Source organism: Macrobrachium nipponense, chromosome 3, assembly GCF_015104395.2.
Source record: "Macrobrachium nipponense isolate FS-2020 chromosome 3, ASM1510439v2, whole genome shotgun sequence".
NCBI classification, from domain to species: Eukaryota; Metazoa; Arthropoda; class Malacostraca; order Decapoda; family Palaemonidae; genus Macrobrachium; species Macrobrachium nipponense.
The window spans coordinates 146,953,403-146,975,902 of NC_087202.1; the positions used below are offsets into that span (position 1 = coordinate 146,953,403).

The 22,500-nt window shown below is 35.6% G+C and overlaps 1 protein-coding gene across 1 annotated transcript in view; it reads left to right on the forward strand.

The window, feature by feature from the left end:
- Positions 1-3,067: 3,067 nt before the first annotated feature.
- The window catches only part of LOC135222314 (serine/threonine-protein kinase Nek3-like), a 124,612-nt gene continuing 105,179 nt past the window's right edge, over positions 3,068-22,500 (forward strand). Inside the window, exons 1-5 of the mRNA XM_064260400.1 lie at positions 3,068-3,108; positions 3,698-3,800; positions 6,509-6,606; positions 9,653-9,820; positions 11,733-11,891. Of these exons, the coding sequence (XP_064116470.1) occupies positions 3,785-3,800; positions 6,509-6,606; positions 9,653-9,820; positions 11,733-11,891 (441 nt within the window). The 5' untranslated portion in view covers positions 3,068-3,108; positions 3,698-3,784. The remainder of the gene's footprint in view (positions 3,109-3,697; positions 3,801-6,508; positions 6,607-9,652; positions 9,821-11,732; positions 11,892-22,500) is intronic.

Consider the following 22,500-nt stretch of genomic DNA (forward strand, 5'->3'; position numbering starts at 1 on the left):
CGTTCCCTGATCACCCGCCTTCTCTATATTATCTGTATAATCTGCAGTTTTAATCTATTGCGTCATGAATTCTTTTTGATAACATCTATATAACAATTATTAAGAAAATTGACGTTTCTGCCGGTTGGATAACAATGAGAGTCGAAAAACTTCGAATAAATTCGCAAGAGATACTACTATAAATTCCAAGAAAATTCAAAATGCCAGTGGATGCCAGATTCTAAAAAGCGAAACCAATGATAAGTCTTTGAAGTTCATTCGTGTTTATTCTGTTCGGAACGCGAAGTGACAAGAAATCACAAATGCTGGAATATGAGCAAGATGTGACCGAAACCTTAACACCTTATAGAAAGGCAATGGTCCATGATTCCTGGAAAAGGCGTTAATGTAGAGGAATTGTTATTTAGAAGCCGAACTAGAGAGCACTGGAAGGACTGGAACAACAGGTTCTTAAGTCCCAAAAGAAGAAGATTGAAACAGGATTAAAGTGAGTAGTACAGAGTGAATGGATCGGTTTCAACTTGGCTGTCTGCGTGAGGTGAGGGAGCCTTTCTTGGACGTCTCTTCAACAAGACATAAAAGTGTTTCTCGCTTCGTTTCATTTTGGAATTGGAATTATTTATGCACATATATAATAATAATAATAATAATAATAATAATAATAATAATAATAATATCTTTCATTTCAGCTCAGAGCCATATGAATATACAAAATACAGACAGTAACATACGCAATCTAGATACAAACAGACAACATGATAAAAAGTGAATAGTCGGCACTTATCCACACAATAGCTGAGGTAGCATAAAAGATAGTAATAATGATACTGGTAATATCAGTAATGATATTGGTAAGAAAGAAAAATGCATTGAGAGTTGTAACAGTTAATGCACAGATTATAGGTGGTTACAGTAGCCATGTCCAGAGGGCTAGATACGAAAATTTAATGTAGAAAAATTTAACTTGATAGTATTCCCCAGTAATAACGAAAAAGTAAAATTATCAGCAATCAATATGATAATAATGACAGAATCTGCAGATGACATCTTGCCAATACAGAGATTAAGTCCTTTAGGAGGGGACAAAGGCATCATTTTCCCATCTTTCCAACAATTTAGATCTTCTTGCTTCATTCTTTGGATGCTTTGTATACATACACAAACATATATTTTATGTATAGTCCTATATATGCATGTATATATATATTATATAATATATTATATATATATATAATATATATTATAGATATATATATATATATATATATATATATATATATATATATATATATATGTATATATATATATATATATATATATATATATATATATATATATATATATACATGTCTAATCACAACACCGTAATTCATATATATGTTCTAAACTACAAATGTCCTCTAATATCTAATTAGCTCTACCTCGGAATTAATATATTTTAGATATGCTAACCGAAGGGGAAGTATATATATATATATATATATATATATATATATATATATATATATATATATATATATGTGTGTGTGTGTGTGTGTGTGTGTATATATATATATATATATATATATATATATATATATATATATATATATATATATATATATATATATATATAGTATACTATATATATAAATTACAAACCGTGTATTTGCGAAGCATTCATGAATCCCCAATTATAAGGAATTAATCTTTTTACGAAGCCTCACCTGGGGATTAAGCACTGCGTGGCTTTAATCCTCTTTTCCCGAAACAAGTCATGCATGCCCATTTAGCAAGAAAGCAGGGTACATCATAGTTAAGTGCTTTCCTTTTATTACCTCTGACGCAGATGTTATATGACATGACATGGTTTGCTGTTTGTCTTCATTATTCTGTTTTGTGGGAAATAATAATTATAATTCGTTCACCGTTTTCTCGCATCTGTTCCCGGTGATAGTGATATTATTACTTAGGTGTCTAAGGGTAAATGTATTTGCCATCTATTTTGGATGGTTAACTATGTTATGAAAGCACATTTTTTTACCTTTTGATAACATACAACCAACCTAGTGTTCTTTGGAAAGCACTAAAGAACCTAACAGTAATAGTTATAACTACACGATTAAGATAAATATACCAGTTCCAATTAACCTATTACAGTGTAAGCTGTTAGGGAACAAGAATGCTTCTAAAGTAACTAAATAAAGTGAAAAATGTCACTCTCTTGAATACTAGAGTCACCTGATACATTACAAAAAAGGCTGCTATTTAACCTCTCTTTATTTCTCTTAGTGTTATCAACAACTTTGAAGATGTTTTATGGGCCTTAGATGATGTTAGTGCATTTCACATTATGCCTGTCTTTGAAACGACAATAATATATGGTTTATCGTTGTTTTCTATGGCGAGGAGATGGAGATGAATACAAAAATAACTGCCAAACGTCTTTAGTTTCGTATCAAATTTTAATGACCAGATAAAATTTTAACCAGTTTCTCATCATCCATAAGTCATCCGATTGAATGTTGATTGTAGTAACAATTACGGCACAGAAACATGAATTATTCGTCTCATTGAAGAACATGAAAAGTCTGGTGAAGAAAATTTATCGTTCAGTGGTTCTCAACCAGGGGGAATTCCTCCATAGGGGGCGAGGGTGGGAGGGAGCGGAATTGCAACCAAGGATTTTTAGTATTATATGCATATTATTTGGAATGCGCCTTTAAGGCAGGCTATTTTGAAAAGGTTGTTGAGGGCGGTGTGGGGGGAGGATTAATGACTTTCTGACATACAGTGAAAGGGTGCAGGGGCCAAATAAGGTTGAGGACCACTGACTATAGTTAGTGTCACTAAGTGACGGTCGTTCGAAGGTTAACTAACCGTTTGTCAACAGGGCAGAGGCGTTCCCTAGGGTTTCCCAAACTTTTCTCGTCAATTTCAAATCAACCAGTCGAGTTCAGAGTCGAGTCCAGACTGCCAGATGAGGAAACGGGTTTCTATATCACCCTATCAAATTTGGATTCTTATTTCTTCTACAGACCACCGGCAACGATCTCAAGGAACCATTTCCAACGGACGGACATTTGAAAGAAGGTGAGGAGGAAAGGCGTGGCAGAAAGTGTCACAGAAGTAAGTATAGATATATATATATATATATATATATATATATATATATATATATATATATATATATATATTATGTTTATATTTTTTTTCATTACGCTATAAGTGAGCCATTGCTTTTATATTTTCAAGTCTGGTTGTATAAGTAATCAATTAGGCGACTTAGAAAGTAAGGTTTTTTTAAACATTAAAATTCTTTTATGATCGCTTTTGATGTGATCTGACGCTTTTGACATTTATTTCCGTCAGAAATCACCCCGTTCCCCACCAAAAAAGGCGCTTATGTGAACATCATGTTTTACATCTGTATTCTCAAACAAAATAAAACTTTAACGTTACTTATCTTTTGTCTTATCAGAAAGCTGATAGGTCTCTGTTCATTGCTCTCGCATTTAATGTAGACAGTGATCGTATTTGTGGGTCCCAGCGCTTGGCCTTCGGCCTAAATCTTTCTTACTATTTGACCACCGCTGTTTGTAATTAACAACTGAGTTATTTCAGATGTTTAAAAACATTCTTTAACTGGCTGAACAACTTTCGATTTCACTGTTGCCTGCCCTTGCGACTTTTTTTATTTATTTGTTTTTTATTCCAGCTCCAAGATGTCCAACATAAAACTAATCAAGAAAATAGGTCAGGGAGCCTTCGGAACAGTCTACTTGGGAGACAGGAGAGGGAGGAAATGTGCCGTGAAGGTGGTGAGTAGAACTTTGATTTCAGATTTTGCGTCTTGCAAACATGAGATGTTACTGGGAACTTTCAATTATTTTTACTTTCCGTAGAAATTCTACGAACTTATTTGGGCCTTTGGTTGATTTCATCGAACCCTGAAGTGTTCAGAATATGGTCTTATCTTTTTTTATTTATTTGTAGTGAGAAGTTATGTCGCACCCTCGGCTCATCTAATTACATCCCGATGTTTATTCTATACCGCCCACGATATTGGCCATATACCTGGATTATTTCTGAATTTAAATGAATTTAAAGGTATCCATTACTTCACTGTTAGTTCCCATCTGCCGTTTCAGGGAACAAAGCACCCCAGAATGAATCTGAATCCTTTTCCGAGAGCTAATTATTTCCACCTGAACCCTGGGTTATTTCTCATCACTTAAAGTAGCTTCAAGATTTTTAAAAAGCAAATTCTTGGACGCCTGTGAGAATGTGTCGCGTAAAATTTGGAGGAATATCTTATTTTAAGATGACGTGAGAAATTCTTTAATCAATTTTCTATACAACCCACAATTCCTTCCAAATGACCTTGTATTTGGACAGCCGTGTTACAACGAATATCTTCTTTGCCTGTTAAGCCTTCCCAGTTACTATGCACAAGATTTCTAGAAGATCGAACTTTTACGAAATTTTCCGACAACTCGAAGTAGCTTTCTCTCTCTCTCTCTCTCTCTCTCTCTCTCTCTCTCTCTCTCTCTCTCTCTCTACACACACACACACACACATACCTTTAATCGATCTTGCTTCCGTTAATTTTGAACATAGTTCGTTTACTTGTGGAATTGAGCGTGCAGTGGAAACACTATTTCCTAACTGATATCCCATCGGAGTCGAATTTGTTGCTACTTGAACTCCAGCTCTATTAATTACATTTAAATGGCGAAATCCCCATAAATTCACGAACTCCGTTGCATACCCAGACGCAGAGAGACTCGTAGCCCGAGTTCGGTTTCATTTCCCCAAATTTCACAGCTTCATTTACGGTCCAGAAACTTGTGCATAGTCGAAATGTGTAAAAAGAGGATTTATTTGTATTTAACTTTTTAGGTAATTCACCCAAATCATCAAATGACGCCCAGCAAATCAGTTAATGATTTAGCCACAGGATCGTCGCTTTCAGCAACATAAATTTAGTAGGAATAAGTGACTATGGAATCCAATTTATTTCTTTAACTATCGTTAATCAGTGATTCCACCGGATACAAATTTTACTTTTAATTGGAAGTAATCAACTTTTAATTGTCAAATTTGGCAAAGGGAAAATGCAAAGCTGATCAACTTTGTTGCCACATTGTTGGCCATGGCTCTCTATAAGCCTGATCCCCGTAGTGGTGGCAGTGACGTCAGAACACCTTATGTGGTGCACTGTAGGCTTTACTTAAGGTTCCTTACAGCGTCCCTGCGGCCCCTAGATGCAACCTCTTTCATTCGTTTTACAGCACCTCCCACCATGTTGTCTCTCTTCCATCTTACTCTCCACCATCTCTTAACAATATTTTCATAGTGCAACTGAGAGGTTTTCCTCCTGTTACAACTTACGAACTCTTTGCTGTCAAATTCCGTTTCATTGCTGAATGACCTCATAGTTCCGGCGCTTGGCCTTACGCCGAAATTCTTCTATATTCTATTCCATACACCGTATTACTTGTGAAAGTGTTGTAGAGCGTAAAATGATATGCTTATATAATAGCATAATTTCTCTGTGAGAAAACTGTATAATTCGTCGTCCTTTTAGCTCTATGAAATGCCTATTATCATTATCATTATCTTTATTATTACCATTATCATTGATATTATTATGGGAAGCTTCCCATTTCACTCGATTCTGTTAAATTCTTTATATGTTACAGAATTTGATTGTATGAATCTCGACTACAATTTAGCTGATACAAACGTAGCATTTTAACGTTATGCCTTTGTCAAAGATTGTTGTCAACAAGAAGTACCCAGGTTTTAATTGAGGTGAATGGAGACTTTAGTTTTTTTAAGTTTAAAATGACGTACTAGGTCTATCAGAGCGCTTCATGTAGTTAACATAGATAACTTTACTATTTTCTTGAGAGGATTTTGTACAAGATGAAAGTGCTGTTATGTATGATCACTGGCTCTTAAAGAACCCGAAGAGCAAATGGGACTTAAAAAAAAAGTGTAGGTTATCTGCAAAGGGAATTTGAATCCTCTCTCTCTCTCTCTCTCTCTCTCTCTCTCTCTCTCTCGCTCTCTAGACACATTTGCACATATTCTCTGTGATACGCACATACTGCCACTCCCTCCCCTCTCTCTCTCTTATACACACCCATACGCCTACCTGCACGCTCTCTCTCTCTCTTCTCTCTCTCTCTCTCTCTCTCTCTCTCTCTCTCTCTCTCTCTCACATACACGTGCGCGCACACTCATGGTTGCCAGAATCAAGCCTGGAGACAACAATTGCAAATACTCTAAAGCTTGTAATCCTTACGCCATCTGCCATAGCGTTATTTACTTATTCTTCTTTCAATATTTTCAAAAAAATGAACGTAATATAAAGAATGAAACGGTTGCTCTTCAGTGTGAGGCGCTGAAGTCATTCTTCTCCGAGAGAGAGAGAGAGAGAGAGAGAGAGAGAGAGAGAGAGAGATGAGAGAGAGAGAGAGGAAAAGCTATTTGGTACAAGAAGTTTTTATCCTCCTTTCAGGTGAAGTTCGGGGGAGTTCCCAGAAGATCGTTGATGACGCAATCAAGGAGGGGAAATTGCTCGAACATCTGCAGCATCCAAACATCGTCACTTGTTTAGTAAGGAACCTTTGCTTGTTTACTTTGCTTGTTTACATGTTAACAATTTAATTTCCTTGGTTTATTGTTTACTTTGTATTCACGGTTCCACCCGCCAAAACCATAACACTAAATCATTAACTAATCCTGAAAACTCCAGTTGGGAGAATGTCAAATCAATAGGCAATTACACATTGTTCTTTTGCTACGTTTACTTCGGCCTTGAGCTGACGACCCCTTTCGTACGTTTGAGTGTAACCTACGTTTAAATGGTTTTTTTTCCTTCCATCGTTGCGTTGCCATTCTCTCCTAACAGTTGGTTTATTATTAATTCAATTCAATCTTTATCTAACGGGTTGCTGTATTTCCCTATGCCTTCTTTTAACACTTTCGGATAAGCACCATATTCTTTGGAAGTTTGAATTTCAAGTTAGTGGCACCCCTGTGAGCTTGTTCCATTTAAATAGTGGTAATCTTCTGAATAATAATAATGATAATAATGAATGTTCCTGGAATTAAAATAAGACTTTTACTAACGTTTTCTGTTTCCTCTCAGTCTTGAGGCTATTTTCGATCTCACTCTCCTGAAATGATGATATTGAGGGCAGATCATTTAAAGTAGTCCGATCAAAACCCACCTGCTAGTTGTATCTGCTATGCATTCCAGAGGCCATGACGGAGTGTTTTTCTTAAACAACTTTTAAACCGACTCGGGGATTTCCAAGCCAGTAAACCACTGAGTGCTTCAAACGTCGTCCTAATTTTCGGAAGTACTGTGCATCGCCATATGTGTTTCATTAACTTTTTTTACTTGAGAAAATGAGGTTAAAGTAACGCTTAGCCACCCAACCATATGCAAAAGTGGTAATGCGTATATCATCAGTGACGTCGGTATAGCGTATCTTCCACTACGCCTGTTCAATGGGTTGTCTGACTTGTTTAAATGTCATTTTACCTATCCTGGCCCATACTTATCTTTTTAAAGCAATTAATATCTGTATGATATAAAAAATTTAAAATAATTGTTTTAATCTATAGTTATATTTATTTCTAGTTATATATATTTATGTTTATTCATTGTTATTAGCATGCCAAGCAGAAATGGGCCTTACTACCATCTGGTATGCTGACAAATATTTAAGTTTCTTTGAGGAGGAGTGACGTTGTAGTTGCACTTGACAACGTTCTTAAGGGTCGCTTGTGAGAGAGAGAGAGAGAGAGAGGAGAGAGAGAGAGAGAGAGAGAGAGAGAGAGAGAGAGAGAGAGGCTGGTGGTTGTCTCGTTGTTTGTGTACGTATGGGTAGTTGGCAAGTGAATTGCTTGTTGGCAGGTGGTTGGGATCGTCTGCGGATTCAGTCGCGGAGTGAGTGAGAAGTTGAGAACTGAGAAGTGACTGATCAGTCTTTATTTAGTAGTCAGTCAAGTGAAGCAATTTTTTGGACAGCGGTAGGGAGTTGTTGTTGTTTTTCTTGGATTGTTTTGATGTTGTGTAATTGAGTTTGTTGTACTTGTGTCTGTCTGAAGGTTTTTGAGCTCGTGAGTTTGTTTGATTTGTGATTGTTGTGTCTTGGTGTTTGTGTTGTGTTATTAGTTTGCTGTCTTTCGAGTTGTTGTGTAATCTCGATGTTAATTGGTATTTGTGTTGGAATTGTGGTGCATATATGTATATATGTAAACCGAAGGGTAATTTTTTAGCTGATAATAATTTCGTCCTCTCGTGGGCTCGAACCCACAAGAGGACGAAATTATTATCAATAATTTCGTAATTAATATTTTTTCATGTTATACATATGAAAAAATATCAGTTCTGAGGTAGAGCGAATTAGATATTAAAGGACATTTGTAGCTAAATGTGTTTTCTGGTGGATGGTTATTTGGGTGGGCGGAATGTTTGACTTGATATCTTGCTTGCGTGTAGGGGGCAGGGGTCTATTGCGTAGGGGTTTTTGTGATTATCGATCTCATTTCTCCCGTTTACAACTGAATGGCTAACAATGGATTACAACACTTCAAGTAATTATTAGAATCGTGATTCACTAACCATCAGACTGATTTCTCTCTCTCTCTCTCTCTCTCTCTCTCTCTCTCTCTCTCTCTCTCTCTCTCTCTCTCTTTGCATGTTGTAAATTTTAAAGAGCTTCAACGCAATTGCAGTTTTGCAATTACGCAGACAAAGCAACACTATTTGCCATGAATACAGTGGTATAGTAGTACTGTATATTTTCCTTACTTTAGTACTAGTATCAGAATTTTACTATTAGTAATAAAATAAAACTGCTGCCGATTATTACCATGGCTTCTAAGGCAACTTAACAAACATCTTAAACCTTTCAAATAAGATATTCGTATGAAGTGCTCAATCAGTCATTATATGCATATGTTACACGTTTTTTGGGTTCATTTTATGTGTACAATGCATGTTATAGGAAGAAACTAATAATGATAATGGAGGAAAGAAGAGGGCAAGGAGGAGAGAAGCGTAGGACAGATGGGTAGAAGGTTTACCGATAATACATACTAGGAATGGTTGGGGGGAATGGCATGGGGGAGGGCTCCGCGTCTGAGGAAAGGCAAGAAGTTGGTCTTTTTCCTAAGAGTAAATGGCTTAATTAAGAACATCTGTCAATTCAGTATTATTATTATTATTATTATTATTATTATTATTATTATTATTATTATTATTATTATTATTCAGTACATGAAACCTATTAAAATGAATTTCAAATCAATGGTTCCTATGGTGGGCTTGCTCCATTTCAATAGGTTTCATAATGAATAATAATAATGATAATAAGTCAATGGTCCCTATGGTGGGCTTGCTCTAAGCTCCCAAAGAATTTAGCGTTCATTAGGAAGAGGTAAGAGGAGGTAAACAGAATTACAGACAGAAGAGATCCCATTTATTAAGAAAGAAAAAAATTATAATAGATACAAAAACAAAAATGAATTAAAATTCAAGGAGAATAGTATTAGATTAGTAATGCACTGCATTTTTGATTGAACTTCTTTAGTTCCAGTTTTTGAAATGACACATCTCCAGTTGGTAAGCGTTTTCATGCCTGCCCAGGGATGTTATGGTGCGGGGAACAATGCAATATCCGAGATCCACATTGTCATGGAATATTGTGGAGGCGGAGACCTGCACGCCAACATCAAGCAGCAAAGGGCTTCGGGACAACACTTCCCTGAAAGACAAGTCATCGGGTGGTTTTTGGACGTCGTCAGGGCTGTTGAGGCAAGTCCCTATTCATATCGTACTGAAGGCATTAGTTAAGGTATTTGCGACACCTAGTTGCAACTCATTTCATTCCTTTTACTGAATCTCCGTTCACATTTTCTTCCTTCCATCTCACTTTCCACCTTCTTCTAACAGTTGATTCATAGTGCAACTGCGAGGCTTTATTCCCATTACACCTTTGCCACCTCTTAGTCATATATATATATATATATATATATATATATATATATATCTATATATATATATATATGTATATATATATATATATATATATATATATATATATATATATATATGTATATGATGTATATGATATGTATATGTATATGTATATGTATATGTATATGTATATGTATATGTTATATGTATATGTATATGTATATGTATATGTATATGTATAGTGTATTATGTATATGTATATGTATATGTATATGTATATGTATATGTCCGTACTCTCCCAAGATTCTGATACATTTATTTTTAATAATGACTTATATAGACAAGTGGAAGACTGGCTATGGGGGTTTCCTCTAGGTCCTACCTTTTCCAATATTTTTATGTGCTCGCTGGAAGAGCGCTTTTTTGATGAGTGTCCTCTTTCCTTCGCCCTTTATTCTATAAAAGATACGTTGACGACACCTTCGCCCTTTTCAGGCGTAATTTTGACTGAGATTGTGTTTTGGAATTCGTTGATTCGTATCACCCAAATGGCTTTCAGTTTACCCTTGAAAGGGAAGTGAACGACAGTCTTCCGTTTTTAGATGTAGAAGTCTTTCGTGAAAAAACTATTTAATACTACCACTTTTAGGAAAAAGACATTTACAGGTTTGGGAACCAATTTTCATAGCTTTTTCTTTCATCATTTTAAATCTAACTCTTGTATATAGAGCCGTTTCCTTTACGTATAAGTGGCGTGTCTTTCATAAAGAAATTGCCTTTCTTTTAACATATTTTACCGATCACTGCTTTCCCACCAAGCTCGTCAACAGAATTATTTACATGGTTCTTAATAAAGACTATTGCGTTAACGCCAATGAAATAAATGTTCCAAAGCTTCCTTTTTATGCCCGATTTCCATATTTGCATGATGAGTTCTTTAGGGCAGAATTGACAAATATCGTATAAAAATACTTTGGTACATTAAAGGTAAAACTTATTGTTGTTAATCCACTCACAATTGGCTCCATGTTTAGATTTAAAGATCGGTTATGATTCCTCATGTTCTCTGGTATAGTGTACAAATATTCTTGTCCCAGATGTAATCTGGGAACTTAGTGGGTAAAAAATGATACGTGCCCATTTAATATTTCGATTTATTATTGAGGGTCATAACTCCAGCCCTAATGGATTATTGGCCGAGTTTTTTCATCAAACGGCTTGTTCCGCTGATAAACAACCTGTCCCCCTCCACTCCCTTGTATCTTTCTTAGCCTATTCTTTTTTATATATTCTTTAAGTCTTTGTTTATTTCTTGCCATGGTAGATCGACCCCCAGTGCTCCTCAAATATGTTTAACTTAGTATTTTGCAAATTCCTAATTTTTTCTTCTAATCTGAACTTTTAATTAGCCACAGTGCTTTTAATTTCTAAAGTTTTGTCAATCGTTAGTGATTTATATTGGTCATTATTTATTATACAGACGCTGAGGATGCATTCAGCTGAACGCGAAACACGTCGGAATAAATTGTAATATTCGCCATCTTTGTTCCTGCTCCTACTCCCTGTGCATTTTATCACTTGGCTGACTCGCCTGCTTTCTCCGTTCACACATAAACACACACACAAACACTTGTGTATATTTAATATGCATGCTCTATTACAGCTTTGATATCACTGTCTCCCCCTCGTCTCAATAACTCGAACACAAATTTAGCAATGTGTAAGTAAGCACCAGCCTTTTCCCCATCAGTATCTCCACTCGAAGGACGTCATCCACAGGGACATCAAACCCCTGAATATCCTGAAACACGAAGAGGGAACCATCAAACTTGGGGATTTCGGACTCGCCAAGATAATTCGGTCCAAGAAAGATATCCAGGCTTCTGTTGTGGGAACCGTCATTTATGCAGTAAGTCAATTTCTGGTTTGCATGACGCAGTTTGGTGCTATTTTGGCTTATTTACGCGCCACTTACAAAGAGTTTCTAGTACTGAACATAGCGGAAGCTTCTTATGACGCCATGTTTGGTACTAGTCCCTCGGGATCAAAGTGTAATGCACCCTCCCCCCAACATCTATTATTAGGTGGTCAACAAATTATATTAATAAACGATATCTTCGTGTGACCGTCCGCTTGACATTTACCATAAGTGTTTAGTACTAGTAACTCTGTGGAAGTGACGCATAGATAACATGCCAAAGTAGCACCCGCAGTTATTCCCGGCGGGCGGGTGGGTGGACGGTTGGGCGTTCAGTTAGCTGATGGATAATTGACTGGAGGAACTGAGAGACTTTTCTGGTAAAAGAATAATTTCCGTTGCATTGTTTAGTTCTTCTGCTGTCCTTGGCATGTGGTAGGAACCATAAATCTCACATTCTTAAACCTTTCCTATCATAGCCTCTCCACCCCTGTCTAGTCTTGGGCAGCCCTAGAGATCTTGCCTGAGGGTAGCCTATACTTATCCATAGTACATAGATGGTGTTCAAACGTCCTGGCTAGGAAAAGCAGAGAAGACTTTGATCGGTTATTGCACAGAACTAGACATTTGATGATAGACATCTAATCACTCAGGAGTTTTTGAATAAATATAAATAAGCTATGTGCGTCATTGATGAGATATCTTAGTTTGCAGATGAGATAAGTTTAGGAATCAAACACAATACTCTGAAGATGCTTCATTGCGGAAATAGATTTTCAGGAGCGCGAATGACAGGAATTTTGAAAGTATATGTGACGAAAGGTTTAATATATTTTTGACTGAATATCGTACATATTTTCAATATTATACTAGCATGTACGTACTCTCGGAAAGCAAGGCGAGAGTAAACGTATTTTTATTCTTATATCTGCTTACTGTTTAATATATGCAGCCACTGAATTGTTGGCAAAAATTATTTACATTAATGTTTGGCAAAAAGGAAATAGTTGTACCACAGCATAAACAGTTCTAGGATTACCTCCGGGGCGGGTGGTGGGGCATGAGGCGTTAGTTCCGTCAGTGCACCTCACTTGGTGTACTTTGGTCCCCTACTGCAGCCTTTTTCATTCCTTTCACTGCATCTCCGTTCATATTCGATTTCTCTCATCTGACTTACCACCCTCTCAATTGTTTCGTTGTGCAACTGCGAGGTTTTCCTCTTGTTACACCTTTCAAACCACCTTACTGTGAATTTGTCTTTCTGCGCTGAATGACATCGTAGGTCATAGTGCACGGCCTTTGGCCTAAATTCCATAATCTATTCTGCTGTAGCATTTCCTTTGATGATTTCTCCCTCAGAGTTCCAAAGAAAACTTCATCTAAGGTCTGTGTGTGATGCCAGAGGGGATATGTGGTCGCTGGGGTGCACTCTCTATGAACTGTGCAAGTTAGAACCAGCCTTTAGGAATGCCTCCGAGATGCTGAGATTCATACAGAAGCGTGGAACTTTAGTAAGTACTCAGAGCCTTTGACAAAGTCCTTGATCACTAATCATTGAAACTCAGCCACGCCCCTCTTGAAGGAGATGTACACTGTTGCTTGCTTCCTTTTCCTTAAAGATGGGCGAGGATAGACTGTCTTGATGAGAAGATTGCACGTGATCGGAGGGAAATCTAAGATTGGTATTGCACTACAGTGCTGTGTGGTTATTATTATTATTATTATTATTATTATCATTATTATTATTCCGAAGATGAACCCTATTCATATGGAACAAGCCCAAAGGGGCCATTGACTTGAGATTCAAGCTTCTAAAAATATTGGGATCATTAGGATGAAGTACATAACTTTAAGCGAAAACTGATCTCACACAGTAACCGGCTTGATTTTCATCTTTAATTATTCTAACCTAAGCATCAAGAATACGTCTTTGAGACGTATCTGCCGCCCCTTCAGGCTGGAATATGTAATCAAGGTTAGTGAAGGAATTTGTTTTTAAACTACAGTTTTCTTTTGTTGTCTAATATGCAATGAAGCCCAGTTAAAGAAATGAACTGGAAAGGTTTTAACGAAGGCAAAGGTGTTATACTCACGATAAGAGTAAGCACAAACACAACACGAAAGTAGGTGGTCCATAGGGGGTTAGTGCCATCAGTAGAACTCTGCAGTGCACTGTTGGTATTAATGTTCTTTGCAGCGTCCCTTCGGCACCTAGCTGCAACCGCTTTCATTCCTCTTGACTGTACCTCCTTTCATATTATTTTACTTTCCGCCCTCTTTTAATATTGTTTCATAGTGCAAATGCGAGGTTTTCCTCCTGTTACTTTTCAAATCTTCCCACTGTTTCCCCTCTCATCGCTGAATGACCTCATAGATCCCAGAAACTTGGCCTTTGTCCACAGTTCCGTGTTCCACATGAAACCGAAAAAACTTGCAGTTTATAAATCCCTGTGTAATTACAGAGACCGCTGCCCAGCTCATACTCGGGCAAGACAAATGACCTCATCAACGCCCTCCTCCAAGCCTACCCAAACGAGCGTCCTACTGCCGCAAGAGTCAAGAAAATCCTGGAGGATCCTTCAGCGGGGTCCTGCGACCCGAGAATGGTTCCCCCTGAAGCAAAGAAACAGTTCTGGAGTCTCCCTGTGGCAAAGGGCGCGTTGGAAATGTTCCAAGGACCTAAGAAAAGGTCTTCTTGGAGCAAAGAGACAGGTTCTGGAGTCTCCCTGTGGCAAAGGGGACGCCTACAATGTTCTCAATGAAGGTCAAATCTTTCGAAGAGGTCCTAGTCACACACTGTCGCCCCAGGAAGTCGAAAAGCGGCTGATGGTGATCATGGGGTCTCCGTTACCGCCTGGTCAGGGTATTGATATTCAGGTTGGTAGGAAAACTGACGGCTCAGGCCGATGAGAGGTGTATGAAAATGTGGAATTGTTTATTTTAACTATGTGACATTTTTAAATTTAATTTAACGGCGAGCTTTTAGTGAAATATTATTAGAACATACTTTTGTGCGATACTTCAAGTTTTGAACTGAAAGCCATATCACTCCCATATTGAATGATTTAAGTTGATTGATGTAGGTCTGATTATGTATAAATAAAAAAAAAAAAAAAAAAAAAAAAAACTGCCAGTTTCAGGTGTAACTATTGTATATGAGGGGAACTGGAGTAAATGCTTCATTATATTATTTTTATTAATACTTGTAAAGCATCATGAATAAATTAAATCTGAAAATTATTTCATCATTTACTTCATGGTAAAAAATCCTTTTGAAATCAAATGGATAATTGCAGTTGGGTTTTTATTTGATAACAGAGCAATACACCAAACTGATATCTTGTAAATCCTACCCGCGCGACAGCGGCTTTCATAATTATTAGAATAGCGAGGGAATCGGTTAAGTCTCAAGGTTACGTATAACCCACGATAATGTTTGTCAAGTAATCTTTGAAGTCATTTGCATTTTAAGTTAATTTGTTTATCTAATCGTATTCGTATATACTCTTCGGGAACAAATAACTATTCAACCTACAGTAAATGTTGAAGACTGGGCGAAGACAACGAAAACTCTTAAATTGCTATTTCCCTCTGGTTCATTTTCGCCCAAGTGACTCGCCTCTTCCCGCGCATGCGCCAAGTAGCAGGAGTTCGGTCGCTCATGTTCGTTATTCTCGCAACCAGTGATGGACACCTTTCACGCACGGAAAATGAAAGTTCCTGTTCAATATCTGTCGTCAATGGACAGGAATATCTAAAATAATGATAATGATGATAATAAAAATAATAATAAAATAAAGGAAAACTATTACCCTTCAGAGTGGCAGTCATATGAAATATTGTATGAATATTTTTTTTATTAGGGAAAATTTTTCGTTTTCAATTATTGATCGGCCATAACATGTAGGCTATCGTGCTTAGCCATTTGAGCCAGAAACCAGCAAATACAAATAGACATGGCGTTTGAGATGGTGACCCTACATTCGAAATGAATGACTTGAAGTCTATAAGAAAAACGTTAGGAGGACATTAGTGCTTTTAGGTGCTTTCGTTTGCGACAAGGCATCTCAAGGCTTCGAAAAGGCATCCATGTAACAACCATTTAAGAATTTTACAGTCTCGTTCCTTGCTCAAATTTCGTTAAAGAAAAACACAAAATGGTGGGTTTAGCAAGAACGGAACAAGAGACCCATACTTGCCAGAAAGTATATAAAAAATAAAAATAAAGTATACATGGTGTAGCGTTTCTTACACACATGCTGTCCGTACAATTCTGAATATGCATGCGTGCCTATTTCCAGATTCGAGTTTGAACTAATAGTAATATGTAGAGAAAGAGAGAGAGAAAGTCTCTGCTGCTTCTATAAGGACACAGAATAAATAAAACAAGCAACAGCCTCGGCACTCTCAAAGTGAATTACCCGAAACTGAATTTACTGATCCTTCGTGAATTCCAGCCAATTACCTCAATTGCCGCAGGGGGCCTTGTGTAATCCAATATAAATCAGCTCCTTGATGTCATCAGAGACCCTTAATCTATAATGACAGAGTCAAAGGCTTTGGTCAACATAATTAGATTTTTCACTGATATATTACGTACACGATTAACATTTTCTTTCTCCAGACAGATTCATGACTTAACTACAACAATTTTTACCCTTTTATTTGACTGCCGTTCCCACTTCCTTCCTGTCACTTTATGGTCCAACCATCCAACTCCCACTTAAGGGTGGCGGTCTTAATCAAGCACTGAGTGGCTGGAATCGCCCCAGTGCCTGACTTCAGGACCCAGTTTCCACAAATCAAACCAAAATCAAATCAGACATCGGTGGAGAATTTCGTTACCCTCTGCACGTCATGAAAAGTTTGATCGGGCGATTCTGTGCTCGAAATATTATACCACAATCTTCAAACCTTTACCGTTACGGGCCGAACAAGGGAAAGGCCCGTGCCAACAAGAAGTTTTGGCTTAATACAACAACAACCACCACCACCTTTACTGAATGGCCATCTGAAAACCTTAAAATGTTATATGAATTTCATTTACGATAAAATTCAAGGTTGAATAATACACAGAAGCCTAATGAAAAAATAAAAAAAAAAAAAAACAGTGCTATAGCCGCAGTGGGTTTGTGCCGTCGGTGCACCTCATGCGATGCACTGTGGGCATTTCTGAAGGATGTGTGCCGAGTCGCTAAGGTCGTCCATAGCTGCACCCACTTTTTAGCCACTCATTTTACCTATCTTCCCGCTTTCTTTATTCACTCGCTGTTCAACCCCTCTATAACTACTCGTACATTTAGATCATTACATATCATCTCCTTTGTATATTCATCTTTTACTGTCTGGAGCCTGATTAGCCGAAAGTGCCCCAGTATTTAGCAAGATAGTCAAATTCCATAAATTAACCAATCGCAATTCAGTCAAATTCTACGAAGGAAACATTTCCCTTGGCAAGTCTTCATTAATGCCGAATGAATAGTCTTATAAGCGGAGTGTCATACTCGAGTGTTAGTCATTATGTATGAGCTCCATTTAATTTGAAGAATGATCTATATTTTTGGGGTTATTTTAACTCAGTATGACATAATACCAAGATAAGCAATGATGTGCAAATGATGTGCATTCTTCAAATGAATAAGCTACGCGCGTGATTCTCCGTAGGGAGTTAGTGCCGTCAGTGCACCTCATGCGGTGCATTGTAGGCATCACTTAAGGTTATTTGCAGCATCCTTTCGTCCCACAGCTGCAACTGCTTAGAGGTTTTCCTCCTGTTGAACCTTCTTACTGTCAATTTCCGTTTCAGCACTGAGTGACCTCATAGGTTCCAGCACTTTGCCCTAGGGCCACATTATATATTCTATTCTATTTTCTACACGAATAATCATTCGTGTCTGCAGGAACTAATGAATGTCTGCTATTCAAAACATTCGTTTGCTCTTCAAAAGCACTTTCATATCTTTTCAATTCTATTATTAGAATCTTTGTGGAAAGCTGTTCATGAATTAAGTTTTTTAAATAACTTATGTTCTGAGGTGAATATGACAAAAACATTTTGAATGTTAATGACTAAGTATTGTGTAATTGTTTCAGATTAAAATCACAAAAAGAGAATACAAAATCAAGATAAGCTTAAAAAGTGATTTACTGAAAACAATTTGTTACGGGAGATTTCATGTAATATTGTAATATATGGTAATTGAAGACTATAAATTGTACATTGAACATTTTTAAAGCCGGTTTAGATGAGCTGGTAAGGTTCACTGTAAGGAGGTGATTCGAAATAATGAGGTCCCTGTATACTATGGAGGGGAGAAAACCAGTTTTTTACCAACCAAAGCTTAACCACTGTTTCTTTCCAACATAAGTCTCTCTCTCTCTCTCTCTCTCTCTCTCTCTCTCTCTCTCTCCTGAGTTATTGTTTAATCTTATTGTTTAATATTATTACTAATATCACAGGCAAATTATTATCTAATATTTTATTTTATGAAAATAATCTGAAATACAGTAATCAGTGAATATTGGTCTACGAAAACTTGAATTGTTGAATTTCCCGCGGTTTTATTGAAACAGACTTGCAACATAAAAATCCGCGATTACTGAAACGCAAATGCGAAGGGCACTACACACACATATACACACACATATATATATACATATATAACTTTTTAATTTATTTGTTCATTTTAGTTAATAAGGGGTTAATTGAATATTATTGCTATTAAATAATTTGACATATGTAAAGTTTTGGTTTAATTTAAACACTTTGGTTTGATAATTCGCCTCGTGTATCTATCTTACCTACATAAAGTGTAACCCTCATTACTGGGAATTAATAAAAAGTTCAAGTGGAAAGCTGAAGGTGTGACAATATATATATCTCATGTATAAAAAAACCCATTAAAACACACTGGTTTAAAGCTAAGGACTATATTTCAGTAGATAATAAATACTTCCACCTTTATCACTCCTTCATAAGGGTGGGAGTTAGCTTTAAACCGGAGTGTTTTAATGCACCTTTTATATTTGAGGCGTATCCGGTTTTAACAGAAGCATTTATTTGAATATAAATATATATATATATATATATATATATATATATATATATATATATATATTATATATATATATATATATATATATATATATATATATATATATATATATATATATATATATATATATATATATATATATATATATATATATATATATATATAGTATATATATATATATATATATATATATATATATATATATATATATATATATATATATATATATATATATATATATATATATATATATATATATATATATATATATATATATATATATATATATATATTATATATATATATATATATATATATATATATATATATATATATATATATATATATATATATATATATATATATATATATATATATATATATATATATATATATATATATATATATATATATATATATATATATATATATATATATATATATATATATATATATATATATATATATTATATATATATATATATATATATATATATATATATATATATATATATATATATATATATATATATATATTGTGTGTACGTACGTATGTACGTACGTATGTATTTTCGAAGACACATGCGTGCACCTTCCCCTGAAGAAGAAAGCAGCGACTGTATTGTCAAACTTTCCCTCAACTGTTTTTAAACCTCTGCTCATTGACTTCGTTATTCGCCGCCGAGAAAGCTCAAAGTCTCATCTAAGTTTTGTCTTTTCGGGAGTTCTTCTTCAAGATCTTAACAGCTGTCATGAATTCTGTTCTCTTGTGTTGCAACTGTTTCATTTTGTTTCACTTGGAAGTGAAGGAAGAATAGGTTTTCATCTAAGGAAAGAACTGATATAATAGAATTTCAGACCTGTTAACAATTCAAGAATGTCTGTCCCGAAAAAATACCTCGGGCGTAACTTGCTTCTTTCATATATTTGTGCTAATTAATAAAATTTTACTTGTTAATAAAACTTTCTTATTTTTTCTTGGCAAATTCTGCTTGACATAGGAGTTCTCCTTCTGTTAGACATACAAAATCTTTTCTGTAATAAGAATGTTGAGCTTTATTAAATACAATCCAGTATGATTAAATAACCGAAAGTAACCCCTCGTTTACTTAATTTTTTATGACAGATATTTATTTCATGATAATATGATAATATTTCATTTATGAATACATAAATGAAATATTATCATTCTTAATATTTCATTTATGTATTCATTTATTTCATCTCAGTTTCGTTGAGCCTTTAAATAGGATCCTGCATATTGAAGGAGCTCTTCCATTAACACAATTACATTTAAATGATTACAAAGGCTACTTGTTATCGACAGTCATAAAAGGTCTTCTTTTACCTCAGATGAAAAAAAAAAAAATACTTCAGAAATCCAGGAACTGACAGCAGCAAGGGTGACAATCATATTTAAAAAAGTAAGGACGAAAGGAAAAGGGACAAGAAAATTAATGAACAAAATAAGGCGGGGCGGCATTATTAAGGTTCTTAAGGTCTCTCCGGCCCTTAGCTGCAACCCCTTGCATTCGTTTTACTATACATTCTCCTCCTTCCATCTCGCTTTCCACCCTCTCCTAACTATCAACAGTTGATTCATAGTGCAACTGCGAGGTTTTCCTCCTGTTACACATTTAAAACCTTTATACAGCATATTTCCGTTTCAGACCTTAATAACCTCATAAGTCTAGCACTCGGCTTTTGGCCTAAATCTATATTCTATACTGTTCAGGTTGAAAAAAGAAAAAGAAACACACATTTACTTCAAGCAAATCACAAATGGTCTAGCAGATTTGAAGATGAACACCATATTCTTTATGGAAACCAAACAAACTTATTTCAGTGGAAATTCTTTCAAATCGCTATCAGTCCTTGAAATATTTAGTGCGGACTCATACCTGCATCTTTCTTCGGGTTACTGTCATTTATATAACTACTTTGATTTATATAACGGCAGAAGTAGAAATTATTTTTTGACGTCTGAATGCCCGGTTGTTAAGTTGTGTCGTTATCCGGACAGGAATCCGAAGCAGTATTTATGACTGCGTCCTTGAGTTTAAGTTCTTCGTGTAATGACTAATGTGGGTCAGTGTCTCTCCTCACATTTTATGGGATTAAGTTCCCAGGCCGATCAGCTCACCAGCAGAGGTATTTAAACCACTAGAAAGAAAATTCATATAACGTAGCTTATTATAGTAATAAATAGATATGTATTTTCCTCTATTTCGGCTACAATTGGAAGATAGATGGATAACGGATTAGGCTTTTATTTCCGAGAGTGATATATATATATATATATATATATATATATATATATATATATATATATATATATATATATATATATATATATATATATATATAATATATATATATATATATATATATATATATATATATATATATATTATATATATATATATATATACATACATACATACATACACATCGTACGTTCACACGGGATGCTCGGTACGTAAAAAAGTAGGTTAGGCAAAGCAGTACGAGTTTGTTTACATATCACCTGTGTGTGTGTGTGTGTGTATCCTCAGCTGGTGATTCCTAGAACCGAATGAGACAACCGTCATCAAAAAGGAAGTTGAAAGCATTTTATTGAGATTCCTCTGCTAGACTACCAAAATGTACACACACACAAACACACACACACGCACACACACACACACACACACATATATATATATATATATATATATATATATCTTATATATATATATATATATATATATATATATATATATATATATATATATATATAGATAAAAACAAAAAGGAGAACTGAAATATTCCCACAAAAGCCACGAGGTGAGCATCTGAGAAAATGACTATTCCTAACGACAGAAAAAGAGTATTTAACATTAATCCTAATAAGCAAAAATTACTGTATATAATTCCAAAAGTAAAAAAACCAAAATCATGGAGACGAGAACTCACCGGCACAGAAGCATAAAAGCCTGCATAAAGTATTATTTATTTTTTGACCAAAGGATTAAGGAATGGGTCACACAAAGAGTGTTTCGAATCTGTGGATACAGATGCAAACTCTTAAAATACACCTGCGAATTAATCAACGTCCTATAAAGTCTAATCTATTCTACAGAGCAACAGACAACATTCCCAGTATAATTCCAGAAGACAACAGCATTCATGGATGGGAAATACTTTCCTTTGCTAATCATTCATAACCGCAAATGACGAACTTGAAGGCATAATGGACAATAAATCCAAGGGAATGACTTTCATAACGCTTAGGAGAATTGCCATATCAAATAAAGCAGCTTTAGATGTTGCTATCAGAAACGTATTGTACATATATGACCAACAAGGAATTATGCAAAGAATTTTGCAAGTCATGGCACGGGAAATGCATCTACAGCTGGACTCGCAAACCCAGGTCAGGATCTGGAAACGCACAGGCAGACCCCAAGAAGACCAGGACGCTTAGCTGCCAGACTTCCACAAAGAAATTTTTATCCCCAGAGAGATAATTTCCCTCACACTTTTTCCAGAAATTCTGGACGATT